This window comes from Lynx canadensis, chromosome X, assembly GCF_007474595.2.
Source record: "Lynx canadensis isolate LIC74 chromosome X, mLynCan4.pri.v2, whole genome shotgun sequence".
Lineage (NCBI taxonomy): Eukaryota > Metazoa > Chordata > Mammalia > Carnivora > Felidae > Lynx > Lynx canadensis.
The window spans coordinates 84,414,162-84,435,091 of record NC_044321.2 but is presented as its reverse complement, the minus strand read 5'-3'; the positions used below and the strand labels follow the sequence as shown (position 1 = coordinate 84,435,091).

Genomic DNA, 20,930 nt, shown 5'->3' with positions numbered 1-20,930 from the left:
TGCTCAACATCACTGATCATCAGGTAAATACAAATCAAAACCACAATGAGATACCACCTTACACCTGTCAGAATGGCTAATATTAACAACTCAGGCAACAACAGATGTTGATGAGGAGAAAGAGGATCTCTTCTGCATTGCTGGAGGGAATGTAAGCTGGTGTAGCCACTCTGGAAAACAGTATGGAGGTTCCTCAAAAAAACTAAAAATAGAACTACTCTACAACCCAGCAATTGCACTACTAGGCATTTATCCACGGGATACAGGTGTGCTATTTTGAAGGGACACATGCACCCCCATGTTTATAGCAGCACTATCAACAATAGCCAAAGTATGGAAAGAGCCCAAGTGTCCACTGATGGATAAATGGATAAAGAAGATGTGGTATATATATACAATGGAGTATTACTTGGCAATCAAAAAGAATGAAATCTTGCCATTTGCAACTACGTGAATGGAACTGGTGGGTATTATGCTAAGTGAAATTAGTCAGAGAAAGACAAAAATCATATGGCTTCACTCATATGAGAACTTTAAGAGACAAAACAGATGAACATAAGGGAAGGGAAACAAAAATAATATAAAAACAGGGAGGGGGATAAAACAGAAGAGACTCATTAATATGGAGAACTGAGGGTACAGGAGGGATTGTGGGAGGGGGGATGGGCCAAATGGGAAGGGGGCACTAAGGAATCTACTCCTGAAATCATTGTTGCAGTATATGCTAACTAATTTGGATGTAAATTTAAAAAAATGAAAAATAAAACAAGTTAAAAATAAAAAACTAATTAATTAATTAATTAATACATTCTATAGGACTTTATCTAAATAAAATTACCTCATTTCTAAGGTGTCGTCTACTGGGTAAAACATTATTCATTTTTAAAATCAACTTTATCCACATAATTTACCTGTCATTCTAAGTGTTTAGTTTTATAAGTTTTGACAAATGAGTGTACCCATGTAACCACCCTGGATTATCAGTTTTCATAAAAGAGCCTACTGGGAGTTTGTTTTGGACAGCATTATATGTATAAATAAATTTCAAGATAATTGTACACCTTAATAATAGTGAGTCTCCCAGTCCAGGAATATGATTAACTTTCTCCCAATATGTGTTTTCTTAATTTTTCTTAATAATGTCTCATAATTTTCAGAGTGTAAACCTTATATAAGTTTGTTATATTTATCAATTAGTTTATTTTGTTATTTTTGACGCTGTGATAGATTGTAGTTTTAAAAGATATATTTTCTAATTGTTGTGATTAAATAGAAATACATATTGAGTTTCACTGTAAAAAAAAAAGAATGAAATCTTGCCATTTGCAACAACGTGGATGTAACTAGAGTGTATTATGCTAAGAGAAATAAGACAAAAAAAACAAATAAATGATTTCACTCATATGTGGAATTTAAGAAACACAGCAGATGAACATAGTGGAAAGGAAAGAAAAATAAGTTAAAAACAGAGAGCAAGGCAAACCATAAGAGACTCTTAAATAAAGAGAACAAACTGAGGGTTGCTGGAGGGGAGGTCGGGGGGGGGATGGGCTAAATGAGTGATGGGCATTAAGGAGGGCACTTGTTGGGATGAGCACTGGGTGTTACATGGAAGTGATAAATCACTGGTTCTACTCCTGAAACCAATACTACACTGTATGTTTACTAACTTGAATTTCAATAAGTAAATTTTAAAAAATAAAATGTTTATGTGGGTATGCTAGGTGAGTACTATTTGATAAAAGGTAGGACTTCTGTGTCCCCCCTCTCTCTGCCCCTCCCCAACTCGTGCTCTGTCTCACTCTTTCAAAAATAAATGTTAAAAAATTTTTAAAAAAATATAAAAGGTAGGACAGAATGATATGCAAAATGGCAAGGACAGAATGATATGCAAAATGCCAATCTCCAAAACCACACATTACCAGCAAATATGTCCTGTGCTTTACAACACATTTATTTGGTCTTAAAAAATATTATCTCTCCGTCTCTGTAACTTGGAACTACACATGTAAATATGAAAAGATAAACTAAGATAATTACCCCAATAGTTTGTCTTTCAACATCAGCATCTAGAAAGCAGTGATGGTACCACAAATCTTTATTCCCTTACTGTCCAACACCAGCCCCCACTACATACTCTTTCTCATTTATCCTAGTCATAACACTTAAACTACCCTGATACTATTCCTAACCCCCACTTACACTTTCTCCCATCCAACTCATTCTCCCACTCTCCCAACCATTCATTCTTTCCTCAACTACATTTCTGTTCATTTACTCTCTCCTTTTGTTCATCATACCTTCTTACTGTTTACTGTCATTAATCTTTCATTTTACTGTAATCTGTCCATTTTACTAATCTGTTACCGTCAGACTAATTTTTTTCAAATTTTTATTTAAATTCTGGTTAGTTAACATACAGTGTAATATATTACCCTGCTAGACTAATTTTTTTAAAGTAGAACTCTGTATTACCTATCTTTCTATCTCCTGTGTCTAGAATGGTTTACGGAACTGTCATTTCTCTTCAAAAGATTATTAACACATTTGAGCTTTTTAAAGATCATAAATCAGTAGATCTCAACTGTAGCTGCATATTAGAATCACCTGAAGAATTTTAAAGATGCGCCAATGTCTTGGTTCCCTCCTCAGAGTAATTAAATCAGAATCTCAGAGGGTGGCGTGTCTACGGTTCTTTAAGGCTCCCCAAGTCCCTAATGTCCAGGCAGTGTTGAGATCTGCATATATGTATAGGTTCAGCAAACTATACTCTGCAGATAGATGATTGTTTTTGCAAATAAAGTTTCACTGTAACACAGCAATGCCCATTCCTTACATATTATCTCTGCCTTCACTCTATAAAAGCAGAGCTGAGGTGGTACCTAGGTGGCTCAGTCAATTAAGCCTCTGACTCTTGATTTCAGCTCAGGTCATGATCAAGCCCTATGATGGGTTCTGTGCTCATGGAGTAGAGCCTGCTTGGGATCCTCTCTCTCTCCCTCTCTCTTTTTGCCCCTCCCCTGCTCATGCTCTCTTTCTCTCTCTCAAACATTTTTTAAAAAGGCAGAGCTGAGTATTTATGACAGAAACTGTATCGCCTGTACAGCCTATAATATTTACTATCTGGCTATTTACAGAAATAGCTTGCTAACCCCTGATAAACAGGGAAAAAGTCCTATTATTTATCAAAAAGGTATGGGATAGGGGCGCCTGGGTGGCTCAGTTGGTTAAGTGTCCAACTCTTGGTTTCAGCTCAGGTCACAATCATCTAGTTTGTGAGTTCGAGCCCAACATCAGGCTCCGTGCTGACCACTTGGAGCCTGCTTGGGACTCTCTCTCTCTCTCTCTCTCTCTAAAGAAATAAACAAAATTTTCTTAAAAGGGTATAGGATAAAGTAGACTGATGCTAATACTGATAAAAAATAAAACTGTTTAAAGACTAAAAGAACCATTTTCAATATATTCTCATCAAGACTCCCATTTGAAAAAATAATTTCTGTATTTACAATTATTTGCTTGAAAGTATAAATAACCTCTCATATCTTAAAGAGTTTCCATATGAAAATATAGCCCTAGAATTGTATATCGTAGAGGTAGCATAGTACTTGATTCAATTTCAGTGTTAAGTTTTAGTAGCTGTTTATCTATTGACCACATGCTGTCTATTCTTCTACTTTCCATATGTTTTTAAGGTTTAGAAACAGCTATTAGTGCCAGACACATTTCTAGATTGCCCACAGCCATGTAAAAATTGTAATTTAAATTAATTCTCTTTACACCAGGAAAACAGTGTATCTCATAAAAAGAACACTAGGTTAGGTATCAGAAAAACTAGGTTTTCACCATGCCAGTGATTTATCATGTGACATCAACAAAGTCACTTACCTTATCTCTTATTGGCAAATGTCTCAATTTTTTTCACCTAGATATGCTTGGTTGTGGAAAGAATTTACAAATTGATAGAAATAATAACACATGTTGCGAATTTGCTTCTTTTTGCCAGTTTTTACTGTATTTTTTCAAGTAAGTCCCAACATCAATATCAGTGTAACTTCTCAACTTTATGATAAAGAGTAATGATAATAGACTAATTGTGTCAAACTACTAGGTAATAACTTGTTAATCCAGAAAGACATGATTGATGCCTACCAAATCCTTAAGATTTTAATAAGGAATCATATGAGATTCCCCAAATAAACATCTATCTAAGGAAACAGTGAACAAAAGCTCTATTATCTGCACATTCTCCAAGTAATTAAGCTTAATCTATCAGTAGGGAATTCAGAATACAAAGAAATACAGGTCCAGTATAAAACTATTATGAGCCAATAACAATACCTAAACTTGTTGAGTGATATAATCTACAATTCTAAAAATAGAAAGGCAAAAAATTCATATCCATATCTGAAAGCAATCACTTAATATATTAATTTTAATGCTCCAAAAATATTTAGTATGATGCCAAGATGTCAAAACTTTTGTTTTAGTACTAATTAGGAAGAGCAGCAATTCAATTGCACTTGAATATTGACCACAGCTTAGATAACATCAGTTTATCAATTTTAAATTTGCTGAATTTGTAACTGAACTGTGATTATAGAATAGAATGTTCTTGTTCTTAGGAAATAAACATTGAAATATTAGTGAAGTATTTTGAGGTAACGGTATGTGTGATGGCTGCCACTTACTCTCAAATATATACAATATATGTATATAAATATTTGTAATACATATACATATATATTTGTAATATATATATGTATTTAGATTTACGGAGTCAGGGAATGATAAAGGTAAATGTTAACAACTGTTTTATCCATGAAAAGGGTATATGCGAGTTTTTTATACTATTCTTTCAACTTTTATGTAAGTTTGAAATTCTTTCAAAATAAAATGCTGACAAAGCCCTTTCGAATAGCACCTTATAGTAAAAGTATATTTAAGTCATTAATTTAGTATTATAATACAAAAAAGAAAACAGATATAAGTACATCCTAAGTGGTGCTCATTCATAATCAACAATAAATAGATCACATATTTTTTCTTAATAAATGTATTCATAAATAAGTATAGTTATTAAGTGATTGCTTAAAAATGTTATAAAGGAACTTAGAAGTTTACCAGGTTCTAACAGATTCAGCAATTTTTTTTTAATGTTTTTATTTATTTTTGAGACAGAGAGAGACAGAGCATGAGCAGGGGAGGGGCAGAGAGAGAAGGAGACACAGAATCCAAAGCAGGCTCCAGGCTCTGAGCTGTCAGCACAGAGCCTGACGCAGGGCTCGAACTCACAGACTGTGAGATCATGACCTGAGCTGAAGCCGGACACTTAAACAACTGAGCCACCCAGGCGCCCCAGATTCAGCAACTTTTAACAGCCTTTGGCTGATACGGTTCTTTTCACATTTATACAAACAAAATAGCCATAAAACAAGAAATTTATTGAATACTTAACCCATTGTAGAAATTAGTTTGATCTGTGGATCCACAGGGAGAGGCTGCATCCTGAATGGATAACTCTTTTTAACAGAATAATCCTGAAGCAGAAGAACTAAACCAACCCGCAGACTTTTATACCACTCAGGACACAGGGCATTCCACATGATCACTGACACTGTGCCTGAACTGTCAGCCACTTCCAAAAAGGTCTAGAAAAAAAGAGTAAAAAAGCACATGCGTATTTGTTACTTTTATCTACAGGGTATTCTAATTTTAAGAATGAGAAAGCAAAACTACAGGGGAATGACTGAATAAGTTATTACATGGTACAATCTATAACTATGCAAAGTTATGAATGAAGGATTTTTAGTGATAGAAAATACTTAAGGAAATGTTAAATAATATAAAATTGTATATACAATATGATTTCCATTTTGTAAGATAATTTATCATATAGTCATGCAATATATTATATGCATACATATACATATAGATGTGATCTATATTACATACATACGATATATGTGTGTAAACGTGATATGTTCATATGAAAAAAGGGGATGAAACACACTTTAATATTAACAGTGACCCTCTCTGGTAGAATTTGGGGTGATATTTTTTCAGCTTTATTTATACTGCTTTCTACATTTCCAAATTGCCTCCAAGTATGTATAACTTTTATAATGAAAGCTTAATAAAACACCTAAAATAATTCTTGACAACATGTGAAAATACAGTAAAACGTTAGGTAAAAAAACAAACAGGACAGAAATCAAGGAAGTAGTTCTCATTGGCATTATAGAGCACAGAGAGTCAAGATAACAGAAAAGTATCAGCTACATTTGACAATTAAAAGGTCTCTAGTGAGTGCCCAGCTGAAGAAAAAAGCCAAACCAATTGTGTTGAGAAGTAAATAGGAGACAAGGAAGTGAAAATATGTAGTGGAGACTACTTCAAGGAGCCTACCAGAAGAAAAGGAGAGAGGGAATAGAGGAGTCCTGAGGTCAAAGGAGATTTTTTCTTTTTTTTAAATGAAAGTCCAGAGTATGTCTATATGCTGGTGTAGAAAGCATACTAGTAAAGGAATTGTGGTTTATATACACAATGGAATACTATGTGGCAATGAGAAAAAATGAAATATGGCCCTTTGTAGCAACGTGGATGGAACTGGAGAGTGTAATGCTAAGTGAAATAAGCCATACAGAGAAAGACAGATACCATATGGTTTCACTCTTATGTGGATCCTGAGAAACTTAACAGGAACCCATGGGGGAGGGGAAGGAAAAAAAAAAAAAGAGGTTAGAGTGGGAGAGAGCCAAAGCATAAGAGACTCTTAAAAACTGAGAACAAACTGAGGGTTGATGGGGGGTGGGAGGGAGGGGAGGGTGGGTGATGGGTATTGAGAAGGGCACCTTTTGGGATGAGCACTGGGTGTTGTATGGAAACCAATTTGTCAATAAATTTCATAAAAAAAAAAAAAAAGAAAGCATACTAGTGAAGAAAAGGGTGAAGATACAGAAAAAAGTATGAAGTAGACCAACTGAATCAGGGAACTAAAAAGGTGCCAATACAGAAAGAATTTCTTTTTGTACAAGAAATTACATAAAAATAATACCCTGAAACACACATTTATGTAAATTATAAATTATTAAATTACATTTATAAAATATAATTTGAACATAAATTATCCTAATAAGGAGTCAGATCTGTAAGCTATATCCTATAAATGTTACATTAACATGTCATATGTTAATCATGATTTATACCTGGTATGGCTCAATCATCTTTTTATCAGGTTTTCCATAGTATCGCAGTTTGGATTTATGCAAGATTCTCACAAGCAATGCAGGAAAATTCCTTCTGTTAGACCAGGTCATCTCAAGGTGAGAAAGTGAAATTATTTTGGTATCTAGAATAAAAAAAAAATAGAATAGAAAAAAATCCTACTTAATATGTCATGGTAATTTAAAATTTGTTTTCATGGTTAAAAATGGTAGCGACATCATCCCTAAAGCAACTCCTTCTCACCAGCTAAGCCAGTCTATATACTTCTCATATAGAACTTAATAATACCCATTATCCTTAATAATAATAGCTAATATATAAATATGCCTTACTATATGCCTGGGACAAAGGTAAATATCTATATTAACTAACATAGTGTTCCATCTCGAATGCCCTCCACTTTGTCAAACTGGGTAATTGCTTCCTGAAAGACCTGAATCTAAACTCATCCCCCACTAGGTGGGGGGAATAGGTGAAACAAATAAAGGGGATTAAGAGAACACAGATCCTGATGAGTATCAATAAATGTACAGAATAGTTAAATCATTATATTGTACACCTGAAACCAATATAACACCATATGTTAATTATACCTTAATAAACTCATCTCCCTTAAGAAATTTTGTGGGAAAAACTCAATACCATGGAATGTTTTCCCACTACTAAGGACTTACATATTTAACTTATACAATTGTTTCATGACATATTTCTGTATTGCCCTCATCGTGGTTTCATGTGTAAGTTCTATATTTCCCAAGCATGCCAGACATAGTCCTGCATTAGGGCCTTTGCATTTGCTGTTCCCTCTGTCTGGAATGTCTTCTTTTTAGACACCAGAGTGACTTCCCTCCTCCTCTCCTTTAGGTTTTGCTCAAAAGTCACTTTCCCAGTGATGTTATCCCTTACTACTCTACTGTAAACTGATCCCTTTACTTACTCCCCTTCCCATCTTATTTTTCTACATAGCACTTATCTTCTCATACGCCATACAATTTACTTTGAAATTTTAATCTCCATGCCTGCTGGCAAGTACAAAAATTGCTTAAAAGCTATTCACCATCTTTAAAGATTAACTTGTATTTTTAATTTTATTCTTCCTTGAGTTAAGAGAGGTTCCATCTGCATTCCTCTCTACAATTTTGCTCCCTTACAGGCCAGTCTCAATTTTTAAAACTTGAATTTGTATTTGTTCAATATTTTATTTCACAAGGTACTCCCACTCCATTTTTATTTACATAATATATCACTCAACATTTTGGCATGAAACCGTACTTGTAATTTCTTTTTAATAAGAATTTAAATGGAATGTTGTAGTTATACCTGTATCATAAAAAATACTATTTTTAGAGTTAGGCCATCTTGTATAATTTTCCTTGTAGATTCTTCCAAAATATTAATAGCCCAGAATCATAGGTCCCAATATTTGAACTGACATTATTAAGTGATTTCCTTTTTAGTTAGATGAGACAAATTGTGGATCAGATGTGAATTATCTGGAATGTATGTAGAACACTCTTGATCAAGGAAGGCACATATACCTTCACCGATTAGAATAAATTCAAGAGTTATATGCTTTTGTAAACCAGAGTTCTAAGAGCCCCTGCTTCTGCTATAATTGGGTCCAGAGAGTTAGCTGTGATCAGACATCTGCCTGATTAATGTTTTCCCAGTTTGGATTTTTAACTCGCAAACTCCATAGAATATACATATCTCTCAAATCCAAAAAGAAATTACAGGCTATACATAGACAATGAAGAATCTGTATAAATTCATAGAAATGTGTTCATTACAAAAAGAATGAAAATAAATAGATACCCAATATAAAATGTTAGATAGTAAGCAATAGAACAGTGATTCTCAAACTTTCTGGTCTCAGAAAGCTTTTACATTCTTAAAAATTACCGTAGCCCTCAAAAAGCTTTTATTTATGTGGGTAATATCTATCAACATTTGCCATATTATGAAGCAAAACTAAGAAATAAAAAATTATTCATAACTCCTTTAAAATATCAGAAAATTAAAAATAGACCTACCCTATGACCCAGCAATAGCACTGCTAGGAATTTATCCAAGGGATACAGGAGTACTGATGCATAGGGGCACTTGTACCCCAATGTTCATAGCAGCACTCTCAACAATAGCCAAATTATGGAAAGAGCCTAAATGTCCATCAACTGATGAATGGATAAAGAAATTGTGGTATATATACACAATGGAATACTATGTGGCAATGAGAAAAAATGAAATATGGCCTTTTGTAGCAACGTGGATGGAACTGGAGAGTGTAATGCTAAGTGAAATAAGCCATACAGAGAAAGACAGATACCATATGGTTTCACTCTTATGTGGATCCTGAGAAACTTAACAGGAACCCATGGGGGAGGGGAAGGAAAAAAAAAAAAAAGAGGTTAGAGTGGGAGAGAGCCAAAGCATAAGAGACTGTTAAAAACTGAGAACAGGGGCGCCTGGGTGGCGCAGTCGGTTAAGCGTCCGACTTCAGCCAGGTCACGATCTCGCGGTCCGTGAGTTCGAGCCCCACGTCGGGCTCTGGGCTGATGGCTCAGAGCCTGGAGCCTGTTTCCGATTCTGTGTCTCCCTCTCTCTCTGCCCCTCCCCCGTTCATGCTCTGTCTCTTTCTGTCCCAAAAAATAAATAAACGTTGAAAAAAAAAATTAAAAAAAAAAAAATAAAAATAAAAAAAAAAACTGAGAACAAACTGAGGGTTGATGGGGGGTGGGAGGGAGGGGAGGGTGGGTGATGGGTATTGAGGAGGGCACCTTTTGGGATGAGCAATGGGTGTTGTATGGAAACCAATTTGTCAATAAATTTCATATATATAAAAAAAATAAAAAAAATAAAAAAAATAAAATAACAACAAACCTATTATGTATAATATATATGTATGTTTACACACACGTGACTATTTTCTAAAACAGAAAATGTAGTGAGAAGAGTGGTACTGGTTTACATTTTTGTAAATATTTTTAGTGTCTAGCTTAATAGAAGACAGCTGGATACTCCTATTTCTTTGGCATTCAGTCTGTTCCAATGTCACATATCATGTAGCCTCTGGAAGACTCCACTGTATACTTTCATAAAATTAGAGTGATAAAAGGTAAATGGATATCATAAAAATAGTTTTGATGTTGTGAATACCTTGAAAAGGTCTTGAGGGATACCTTTCAGGGTCCTTAAACCATACAATGAAAATCACTGCAAAAGAACTAACCTAAGGAATGACAAAAGGAATAAAGATAAAAGCTGAAAATAAGGTATTAGAAAAAAGAACTGTTAAATCCAATTCGTTGGGAAAATTAATGAAAAGGTAGATCTCTGACAAGTGCAATCATGACGAAAGAAAACAAAAATATGTTTGAAATGTGATCAACTATAAATCTAGAGTAAAATATTGTTATATATGATTATATATCACTAAACTTGAAAATACCAGTGAAATAGATAATCTTCTAGGAAAATCTGAATTATCAATATTGCCTCAAGAAGCAGAAGAAACCTAGAATACGTCAATAACCATGGAAGAAAATGAAAAAGTTCACAAATAATGACCTCCAAAAATGGCACCAGGTTCTAACAATTCATTTTGAAAACATAGATAATTCCTGAAAAATTATGACAAAAGTAGTACAAAGGGAAAAAAAAACTATAAATCCAAATCATTTATGATGGCAAATATCCTAAATCAAATACTTTCAAATCCAATATAGCAGTATGCCAAATTGCTTCATGACCAAGTAGAGTCCTAAACACCTTGTATTGTTCAGGAGGAAGATACAATAAGTTGTGAGTAATCCTGGAGACTGGCACAAAAATCTTAAGTTTAAATAATTTTGTTAAAACATTAAGGGAAGCCACTAGGAAAATACAAATTAATGGATAACTTCTAAAGCACTAGAAGAAAAAAATTTAAATCTTGCAAAAGTAAAAAAAAAAAAACATCATAAAGCAAGGTGTACAGTAAACATAAAGTAGTTTTGCAAGAACAGGTACAAACATCAGTAATGACTTTAAATTTAATTGTGGATTAAATTTATCTCTTAAATGAAAAAGAACTGTTTTGGGTCAAAAACACAAAATCTTAGTTATATATTTCTTTAAAAAGACAAATGTAAAACAAAATAGAAATAAAAGGATGGACAAAGATACATACACTAGGTCAGTTCTCAAAATGTGGCATTTGTACCACCAGTGGCTGGTGAGGCCCTACCACAACCTACTCAATCAGAAACTGGTTGGGGGGCCAGAAATCTGCATTCCAAAACACTTCGGAAATGATATGGATGCCTATTCATGTTTGAGAACCACTGAACCAAATGTCAACTAAAAGACAGCAGTAGTAAATAGATCTATCAGACAAATTAGAATTCAAAACACAAAAAAAGGACAAAGAGACAAACTGCAAACTGATAAAGGGTAAAACCCACCAACAAGATATTACTATGTTATGAAATGAACATTGTAGTAACGCCTAAATCAAAAATTTTTAGAAATACAAGGAGAAATTAACAAAATCACTGTCAAAAAGAGAAGTCAATATTCCTCTCAAAGAAATGGGCAAGTAAAATACATTTAATGATAAGAATATGGAATACTTCAATTAAATTTTTAAAACTTGGTATAATAGGGACTTCGTACCTAATAAGTAAACCTTTTCTAAAAGTTTGAGGGTTGAAGAGGAACTCAAATTTAAAATCAGAAAATATGAGTAATGAGTGAAAAAAAACCTCTACACTTCAAAACCTGGGGTATACAGCCAAAGCAATATCCATGGGAAATTTCAGAATTTTAAAAAGCTTTTCAAAGAAAGAAACAAGGAAATAAATGAATCAAGCATTAAACTCAAGAACGTAGTACAAAAAAAATATGAACAAAGGAAAGTAAAAGATAGCAGAAATAAAGTAGAAAATATCTCCCGGATATACACTTAACTAGTAAAGCCCAAAGTCTTTTTTTAAAAATACCAATTAAACACACAAGCCCCTGGCAAGGCTGATCATAAAAAAGGTGAGCACACAGGGTCCCCTGGGTGGCTCAGGTTAAACGTACGACTTTGGCTCTAATCATGATCTCACAGCTTGTGGGTTTGAGCCCTGCATAGGGCTCTGTGCTGCACAGCCTGGAGCCAGTTTTCGATTGATTCTCTGTCTCCCTCTCTCTCTGCCCCTCCCCTGCTTGTGCTCTGTCTCTCTCTCTCTCAAAAATAAACATTAAAAAATTTTTTTAATAAAAAAAGGTGAACACACAAACATGAGGAATGTAACAGAGGATGAAACAAGAGTAAATATTTTAAAAATATAAACTAAAATTTAAATTATATATGCATATAAATTATATATATATTAAATTTAAATTAAAGTGTAAAACTACTGCATACAATGTTGAGATCTAGTAAAATATCAACTCTCAAAAATGGACTCAAGAAGAAGCATTATTGATTTCATGAATTTTTCTACAAGAAATTGAAAAGGAGTCATTCTTCTAACCCCCAATACTGGCTCAAGGCCCCAGGTTCAAATAGTTTTAGGGGTAAATTCTACCAAACCTTCAGTGAACAAATGATTTTAAGTAGCGAAAAATAGGCAAGTTTCCCAATTCATTCTACTAGGCTAATATTAATTAACCCAATATCAATATTGGACTAAAATAGTAACCCCTTTTAAAAATAAAATCTATGGAACAAATTTGCTTTAAACATACAGATGTAAATATAACAACCATGACCAAGTAGAGATATAAAAGTGGTTCAACATCAGAAAATACATTAATGTAATTTATGCATTCTTTTATTCAACACTTCCTGAATGCCTACCATGTGACACTGTTCTGGGTATAAGAGAAATGCCCCAGAATCGTGACAAAAAGAAAGTCCTTACCCTCATCAATTTCATAAACCAATGGGAGAAAAAAGGAAAACAACAGATATAATAATTTCAGTGTTATCAATTCTATGAAGAGCATTTCCGTGGTGATGTAATAAGTGGGGAGGGAATACATATTTAAACAGCCCTTTTCTAACCTGTTTTATAAATTTGAGTTGAAACCTGAGGATGGAAAGGAACTTTCCAGGAGGAAAAAGCAGGAGCGATGTACTTGACATACTTGACGCAGGAAAGAGTGAGGAGGTTTGAGACCAAAATGAAGGCTAGTATTTCAGAAACAAAATGGTGGAGGGGAGGGGTTAGAGAGGTGAGTAAGGGGGTTCCGTAGGGCCGGGGTCTGCAAACTACAACTCATGAGCCAAATCCGGCTTACTGCCAGTTTCGGTAAATAAAGTTCTATGGTAAAACAGCCAAACCCAATCATTTACATATCACCTATGGCTGCTTTCCCTATACCAGGGCCAAGTTGAATAGCTGTGACTGGAGACCACATGTGTGGCGAAGAAAAAAAATTTACTATGTGGCTATTTAAAGCAAGTTTGCTGATGCTGCATGGCCTCGTGCATGCGCTAGGAGGTCTGGATTGTCGTCTAACTGCAATGGGGAGACACTGGAGAGATTTAGGCAGGAGTGACATTACCTAACTTCCATTTTGAAAAGCGGTCTTTAGATCACATTATTTGTTACCTTTGGAGTAAGGTATTGACCAGGAGAGGGCATGAGGGAGACTTATGAAATGCTTCAAATGTTCTGGATCTTGATCTGGGAAGATGGTTATCAAGCTTTACTTTTAAGCTGTATTTTTTTTTTTTTTTGGTATTTCAAGCTGTATTTTCAAGACTTTTCCACTTTACTCTGTACACATCATGGCTTAATATAAAAGTTTTAAAAATCACAAAAAATGCACTATAACCAAAGTTAAGAGAAAAGGGACAGAGTGTGAGAAAGCAACTTGCAATATATAGCACACAAAAAACCTCAATACCCATTACAAAGAAATGAGAAAAATCAAAAGATATAATTTAAAAATTAGTACGATATGGGGAAATGGGCACTCATATATATGTTAGTGGGAATGTAAATTAGGAAAACCTTTTCAGAAGATGATTTGTCAATATCCATTAAATTAAAAAATGTAAAGGGGCGCCTGGGTGGCGCAGTCGGTTAAGCGTCCGACTTCAGCCAGGTCACGATCTCGCGGTCCGTGAGTTCGAGCCCCACGTCGGGCTCTGGGCTGATGGCTCAGAGCCTGGAGCCTGTTTCCGATTCTGTGTCTCCCTCTCTCTCTGCCCCTCCCCCGTTCATGCTCTGTCTCTCTCTGTCCCAAAAATAAATAAATGTTGAAAAAAAAATTAAATTAAAAAATGTAAAATACTCTGTAACCTAGCAATTTCACTTCTAGGAATCCATCTATTTAACAGATATACTTGAACATAATGAGCAAGTATGTGTATATCCTAATGATGTTCAGTGTGGATCTAAAACAGAAAAACCAGTAACTGCCTAAAATTGATAATTACCTATTCACATTGGCATGATTATATAAATTATGGTACACTCATCCAAGGGAAGTATATATATGCAGATGTACATTAAAGACGCTTAATGTGTAAACACCAAATCATGCCATGCCACAGAATATTTTTTTTTCAATGATACATACCAAACTGCTGAACGTTTGGAGTTTTAAGAGGAAAGTTGAAGGCACTGGAGGAGGTAAAGGGGTCTTTCACTCCACCCCAACATTTTATTATTAAAAATTTCATACAGCAAGCCTGAAAGACCATCAATATATACCTACTTCTAAATTTTGTCATCAAAATTTTACTATACTTGGGTCTTGCATTTTTAATACAATATACGTTTTTATGTTTATACAAATAATGGACTTTTAATATTATCTTGTGCAAATGCGTTTGCTTTTCAGTCTATAATGATTTTTTTCTAGTCAACAATATACTTTTAAATATACAGTTTGGCTTTTTAGCACATGGACATTGCCTTTTGTAATAAAAATATGGTTTGAATAATGAATAGATATTACTTTCAAGAAAAAGATTTTTACAAATTATTATTCCCCTCTTAATTCTTCTAGACACCAATTTTTCATTTATACATTCCATCCTAAAAATAAAAAATGATAAGCACTTAAGAGGTAGTAATGCACTACTGTCTTATTCCATACTTGAGATAAAATTCATTCCATTACTGCATCCCTGAAATGACTATCTTGCTTTTAAAGCTTAAGTTATTTAAATCACCCTTGTCTACACATTTCTGTATTTTCCCCTTATAATTGGATATTAGTTTAACTGCCTATTTTTGACCCACCTTTTCACTTTCAAGCCTGTTGCTGTTACACGTCATAGTAAGATCATATATGAGCTAGTATTATGACTGCAATGTAAAAAAAAAACCTGAAAAGCAGTAAATGTAGAAAATTATCATCTATCTTCCTCCAGTACTTGCACTTTTATTTTTTTGTGTATTATTTGTTCCCCATCCCATTCGTGTACATGCCTATAGTACTATCATTCCCCTTCCATCTCTGATAAAATATGTTTTACATCAGTTGCTGATGATGAACAGGCATTTTCACATTAACTGCCTACTTCTGGTACTGAAGAATTAAACTTCTCAGTATTGTCTGTGATACGTAATAAGAAACATAAAAATGAAAATTCCAAGCCTGCCCACAAAAATCACACGCTCAAAAAAAGCAATATTTACATAACTGCTACAAAGACATAAAGATGGCGTTTCATTAATGCAAATTATTAAGGAATAAATCACGGAATATCCGTTTTTGAATCACGGTTAAAACGCACAAACCCACAAATATTTATGCCTTTCATGCCAATTTCAAATTTACATACTCGCCAACCAACACAGTGAGTACTATTTCCACAAACGGAACGAAACGAAGATTAAACCGTAGGCAAACGCACACACGCTATGTGTGCCAGATTAAATTTGAGATGTATTCAGACACTTCCTGAATGGCCACTTGAACAATCAAAGCAATGACGGGTTGCGCAAATTTTCATTAAGCGAGTGCCAATCTGACACTGACGAAAACTTGTCTATTTCCACTCGCGGCTTGAAATGAACAATACCAACGCACCCCCGTTTTCTTTCCCATTAACGCAAGCTCCCGAAAACTATTTCTTAACCCCTCCGTCATCCCCTCCAATTACTTACTGTTAAAATTGTGCTCCTCAGGTTGCTTGTTGGTTAACCAAATATCTCCATATGGATCTTCGTTATTCCACAGGGCCAGGTAATGACTCTTCCCGCCTCTTAAAGGCCTCTCGGGTACCTCCTCGTGCGCACTATTTCTGAATGGAGTTTCTAAAGAAATATCCTCTAAGGTCTCCCCACAGTGGACGTTATCTATGCACAGGATCCCTTGGCCTAATCTTTTCTCGTTGTAAAGACACGAGACTCTGGAAATTTTCATTTCTATGCCGACTTTAAGAATATTTTTATACACGAGAAAGTTCAGGCTGGGGTCCAGGTAGCACTTCTCCTGGTATACCCCGTCTGAGATCGTCACATCATAGCAGTAAAGGGGAGGTTTTGGTATTGTGTCGCGTGGTTCATCCTCTAACAGGTATCTCTGGACAGCCAGCACAGCGACAGGCACCACCTCCGAGGGGGTGACCCACTGCAGAGGTGAATCCGTTATTTGCTCAAGAACCTTTTGGATCCAGGACCTGCGCCCTTGGGCACCGGCCCTTCGGATCACCCCTCCCGGGACCCCAGCCCGATTTCTCTCAGGGTTCGGCAAATCTAGCCCAGCATGTGAGGGGCCGGCCTGAGGCTGACCTAACTCACCAGACATTTTTAGGTAACTGCGTACGCTCCTTACTCCCCAAAGCTAGTCTGTCCAGTCAGAAGCTGAGAGACCAGGAAACCGCGCGCTAGGCGACGATCACTACTCTGATCCCGCCGACTGGTAAGGCTCCGCCCCGAAGCCAGGCTGCGAAGACGTTCCGCGCGCGCGCGTCAGTCCTCTAGCCCCACCCCTCTCTCGGCTAGCTTCCAACTCACAAGCGGGGCTACTAGGCAATCACACGCGCGGTTACGTAGCAGATCCTCCCACCTGGTGCTTGCCTGAATGTCTAGGGGGAGGGGAGGGAGGGGGAGAAAGCGTTGGTCGCCATGGTTCCCAAAATGTAGCAGGAGGGAGGGGGAGGAGCGCTCTGAGCTCTTCTAGAAAGGAGGGTGCTGAGAGGCAATGGAAAAGAGAAAGTGTCTGGAAGCGGGCTATGTAGTCGTAGCTCAGGTGTTTGGGGGTTTGGGCCTTGGGCCAGCTACAGAAAGTAAATTAGAGTTCATTAATATACATGAATGTGATACCACAAGTCTCGTACACTATGAACGGAACCAGATAATGTATGCACAGCCTTCAGGAAAGACGCTCGCACAAAAAGTCCTCCCTAAACCTTAGTTGCTGTTGCTGTAAGCATTATTAGCATAATTGTCTGTAGTGACTCCCTAAGAGCAGGGTTGGTGAATTAGTGATTAAGTGCAAATGAAAACAGAAAATTATAGAACTGGCTTGGTAAAGAGCTGTCTTTAGAATTCTTAAAACGTATTTATGTTTTATACAATAACTGGTGTAACAGAGGGCTAGGGTATAGAATGTCAGAAACTGCATTTCTAAACTACAAGGAATGTATACAGAATGAATGTAAAGTGAAAAAGCTGATAACAATAGTCCAAATTAAAAATAAGATATTTATTACATGTCCCCACATGTGCTAGTATAAAGGCATAACTCTAAGATGTTTCAGGTTTGGTTCCAGACCACTGCAATAAAGTGAATATCGCCATAAAATGAGTCAAATGAATTTTTTGGTTTCCCAATTCATATAAAAGCTGTTTATACTATACTGTAGTCTAGTAAGTGTGCAATAGTATTATGTCTAAAAAGAACAATGAACATACCTTAATTTAAAAATAGTGCTAAAAATTGGGAGGTGCCTGGGTGGCTCAGTCAGTTAAGCGTCTGAGACTTGGGCTCAGGTCATGATCTCACGGTTTGTGGGTTTGAGGCCCCTGTCAGGCTCTACACTGATAGCGTGGATGGAGCCTGCTTGGGATTCTCTCTTTCCCTCTCTTTCTGCCTCTCCCCTCCTCTCCCTCTGTCTCTGCCCCTCCCCTGCTCTAGCTTGCTCTGTCTCTCTCTGTCTCTCAAAATAAATAAATAAACATTTAAAAATTGCTAACCATAATCTGGGCTTTCAGTAAGTCATAATCATTTTGTTGATTGCCTCATTGTTGATGGCTGCTGACTGATCAGGGGTTAATGGTTGCTGAAGGTTGGGGTGGCTGTGACAATTCCTTAAAATAAGACAACAATGAAGTTTGTCCCATTGATTGACTCTTCCCTTTCATGAATGATTTCTCTATAGCATGAGATGCTGTTTGATAGCATTTTACCTACAGTGGAACTTCTTTCAAAATCAGAGTCAATCCTGTCAAACCCTGCCACTGCTTTATCAACTAAGTTTATGTAATATTCTAATTTTTTAAGTGTTTATTTATTTTTGAGAGAGAGACAGAGCGTGAATGGGGAAAGGCAGAAAGAGAGGGAGACACAGAGTCTGAAGCAGGCTCCAGGCTCTCAGCTGTCAGAACAGAGCCTGATGCTCAACTCCAACTCATCAACCGTGAGATCATGACTCAGCTGAGCAGTAGTCGGACACTTAACCAACTGAGCCACCCAGGCACCCCAAGTTTATGTAATATTCTAAATCCATTCTTTTTTTTTAAATTTTTTTTAACGTTTATTTATTTTTGAGACAGAGAGAGACAGAGCATGAATGGGGGAGGGTCAGAGAGAGGGAGACACAGAATCCGAAACAGGCTCCAGGCTCTGAGCTGTCAGCACAGAGCCCGACGCGGGGCTCGAACCCACAGACTGCGAGATCATGACCTGAGCCGAAGTCGGCTGCTTAACCGACTGAGCCACCCAGGCGCCCCTGTAATATTCTAAATCCTTTGTTGTCATTTTAACAATCTTCACAGCATCTTCACCAGGAGTAGAGTCCATCTCAAGAAACCACTTTTGCTCATCCATAAGAAGCAACTCCTCATCCCTGAGAGTTTTATCATGAGACTGCAGCAATTCTATCACATCTTCAGTCTCCTTCAGGCTTCTAATTCTAGTTCTCTTGCTATTTCTACCACATCTGCAGTTACTTTCTCACTGAAGTCTTGAACCTTCAAATTGTAAAAAACAGAATACTTGTGAAGCTCATAAAGTGAAGTGCAATAAAATGAGGTATGCCTGTACACAGAATGTAGTAATTGTCCTAAAAATACTTTGCAAAGGTGGCTATAGGCTTGTTTTGATTGTATTAATCCCCTTTTACTATTTCATCACTATTTATTAACTCTTTATGAAGTCCCTACCATGATGCAGGCACTGTTCTAGGCCACTGGGAATAACCGTAGTGAGGATCCTTTAGCCAAGCTTCTTCTCATTGCTTGGGTTGAACACCCCTGACATTATTTAACCAATTCATTCATTCTATACATATTTCTTGAGTATCTGCCCTGGGCAGGGTACAATCTTGCTGTGGAAACCAAAAAACATAATAAGGGGAAAGGGAGTGGATGGGAAAGAGTTAATATTTTATTTAGAATATGAAGATTAGGGAAGGGCTCTTTATGAAAATACAGACTGAAAAGAGTGATGACCTACAGGAAGTGATGGAGTAGATGTGTGGATATCTTTGAAAAGTACATTTGAATCAGAGGGAATAGCAAAAGCAGATTCCATAAGAGGAGAGGATGCTTGATATTTTCAAGGAAATGCTAAAGCCATCCGCTGGAGTGGAAGGGGGAGGGAGAGAGTGGTAGGAGATGAAGTCAGAGAGGTAGCAGGTCTCTGTGGGCTTTCCTCTGCTTTGAGCAGGAGAGTGACATACTTCAGCTTAAGCCCCACTTCCTTCATGAAGACTCCCATAACTAATTCATTCTAGAATGATCTCTGTCTCTTATTGGTATCACCTGGTGTGTATCACTTATTTAGCATTTATCATCTAATACCTTGTAATTAAAAACAAAACTTCTAATGTATGTAGTTTGTCCCTCTAACTCAGGGTTCCTCAATCTGGACACTTTCGACATTTTGGACCACAGAATTATTTGTTGTGGGGGTGTCTTGTGCACTGAGGGATGTTTAGCAGCATTCCTCAGCTCTACCCACCTACATGCCTGTAGAACTAATCTCCCTCCCCTGCCAACCAAAAGTATCTCCAGATATGGACAAAGATCCCATGAGGGGTAATATTACCACTGGTTAGGAACCACTAAGTTAACTAGACTGTAAGCCTTTTAAGAGCACAAACTGATTTATTCTTTTTTTGTTTTGCCTAGTTCTTCCATTACTGTCATGCATAAAAGGCACTCAAATATTTTAAATAAATGAAACTTGTAACTCCTACCACCTTTCCACCAAAGTGAATATACATAAGTATGCCTCTCTATAAACAAATACATTAAACAATCCAGACGTACAAAACACAAAATAATTAAGCTCCCAGAGTACTTTGTTATGTTTGCTGCTGAATCCCCAGTGCCAAAATAAGTATCTAGCATATAGCAGGTGCTCAATAGTATTTGTTAAATGAATAAACGACATTTTGGATTTTTATTGGATTTACTGCAGGAGACATTAAATATCAGCCATCTCTATTATTTATCCAGGAGGAATTGTTCAAAATCTTTCATATTTGATCCATTAGCACCCCCCTAAACTATATACTCAGTAAAGTTTATGCAGAATAGTATTGT

At 36.2% G+C, this 20,930-nt stretch overlaps 1 protein-coding gene across 1 annotated transcript in view; it reads right to left on the bottom strand.

Moving 5' to 3' along the window:
• Positions 1-17,081, bottom strand: part of RADX (RPA1 related single stranded DNA binding protein, X-linked) — an 87,962-nt gene extending 70,881 nt beyond the window's left edge. Inside the window, exons 1-3 of the mRNA XM_030306224.2 lie at positions 16,323-17,081; positions 7,206-7,348; positions 5,456-5,648 (exon numbers count right to left, since the gene is read on the bottom strand). Of these exons, the coding sequence (XP_030162084.1) occupies positions 5,456-5,648; positions 7,206-7,348; positions 16,323-16,965 (979 nt within the window). The 5' untranslated portion in view covers positions 16,966-17,081. The remainder of the gene's footprint in view (positions 1-5,455; positions 5,649-7,205; positions 7,349-16,322) is intronic.
• Between the last annotated feature and the right edge of the window lie 3,849 nt (positions 17,082-20,930).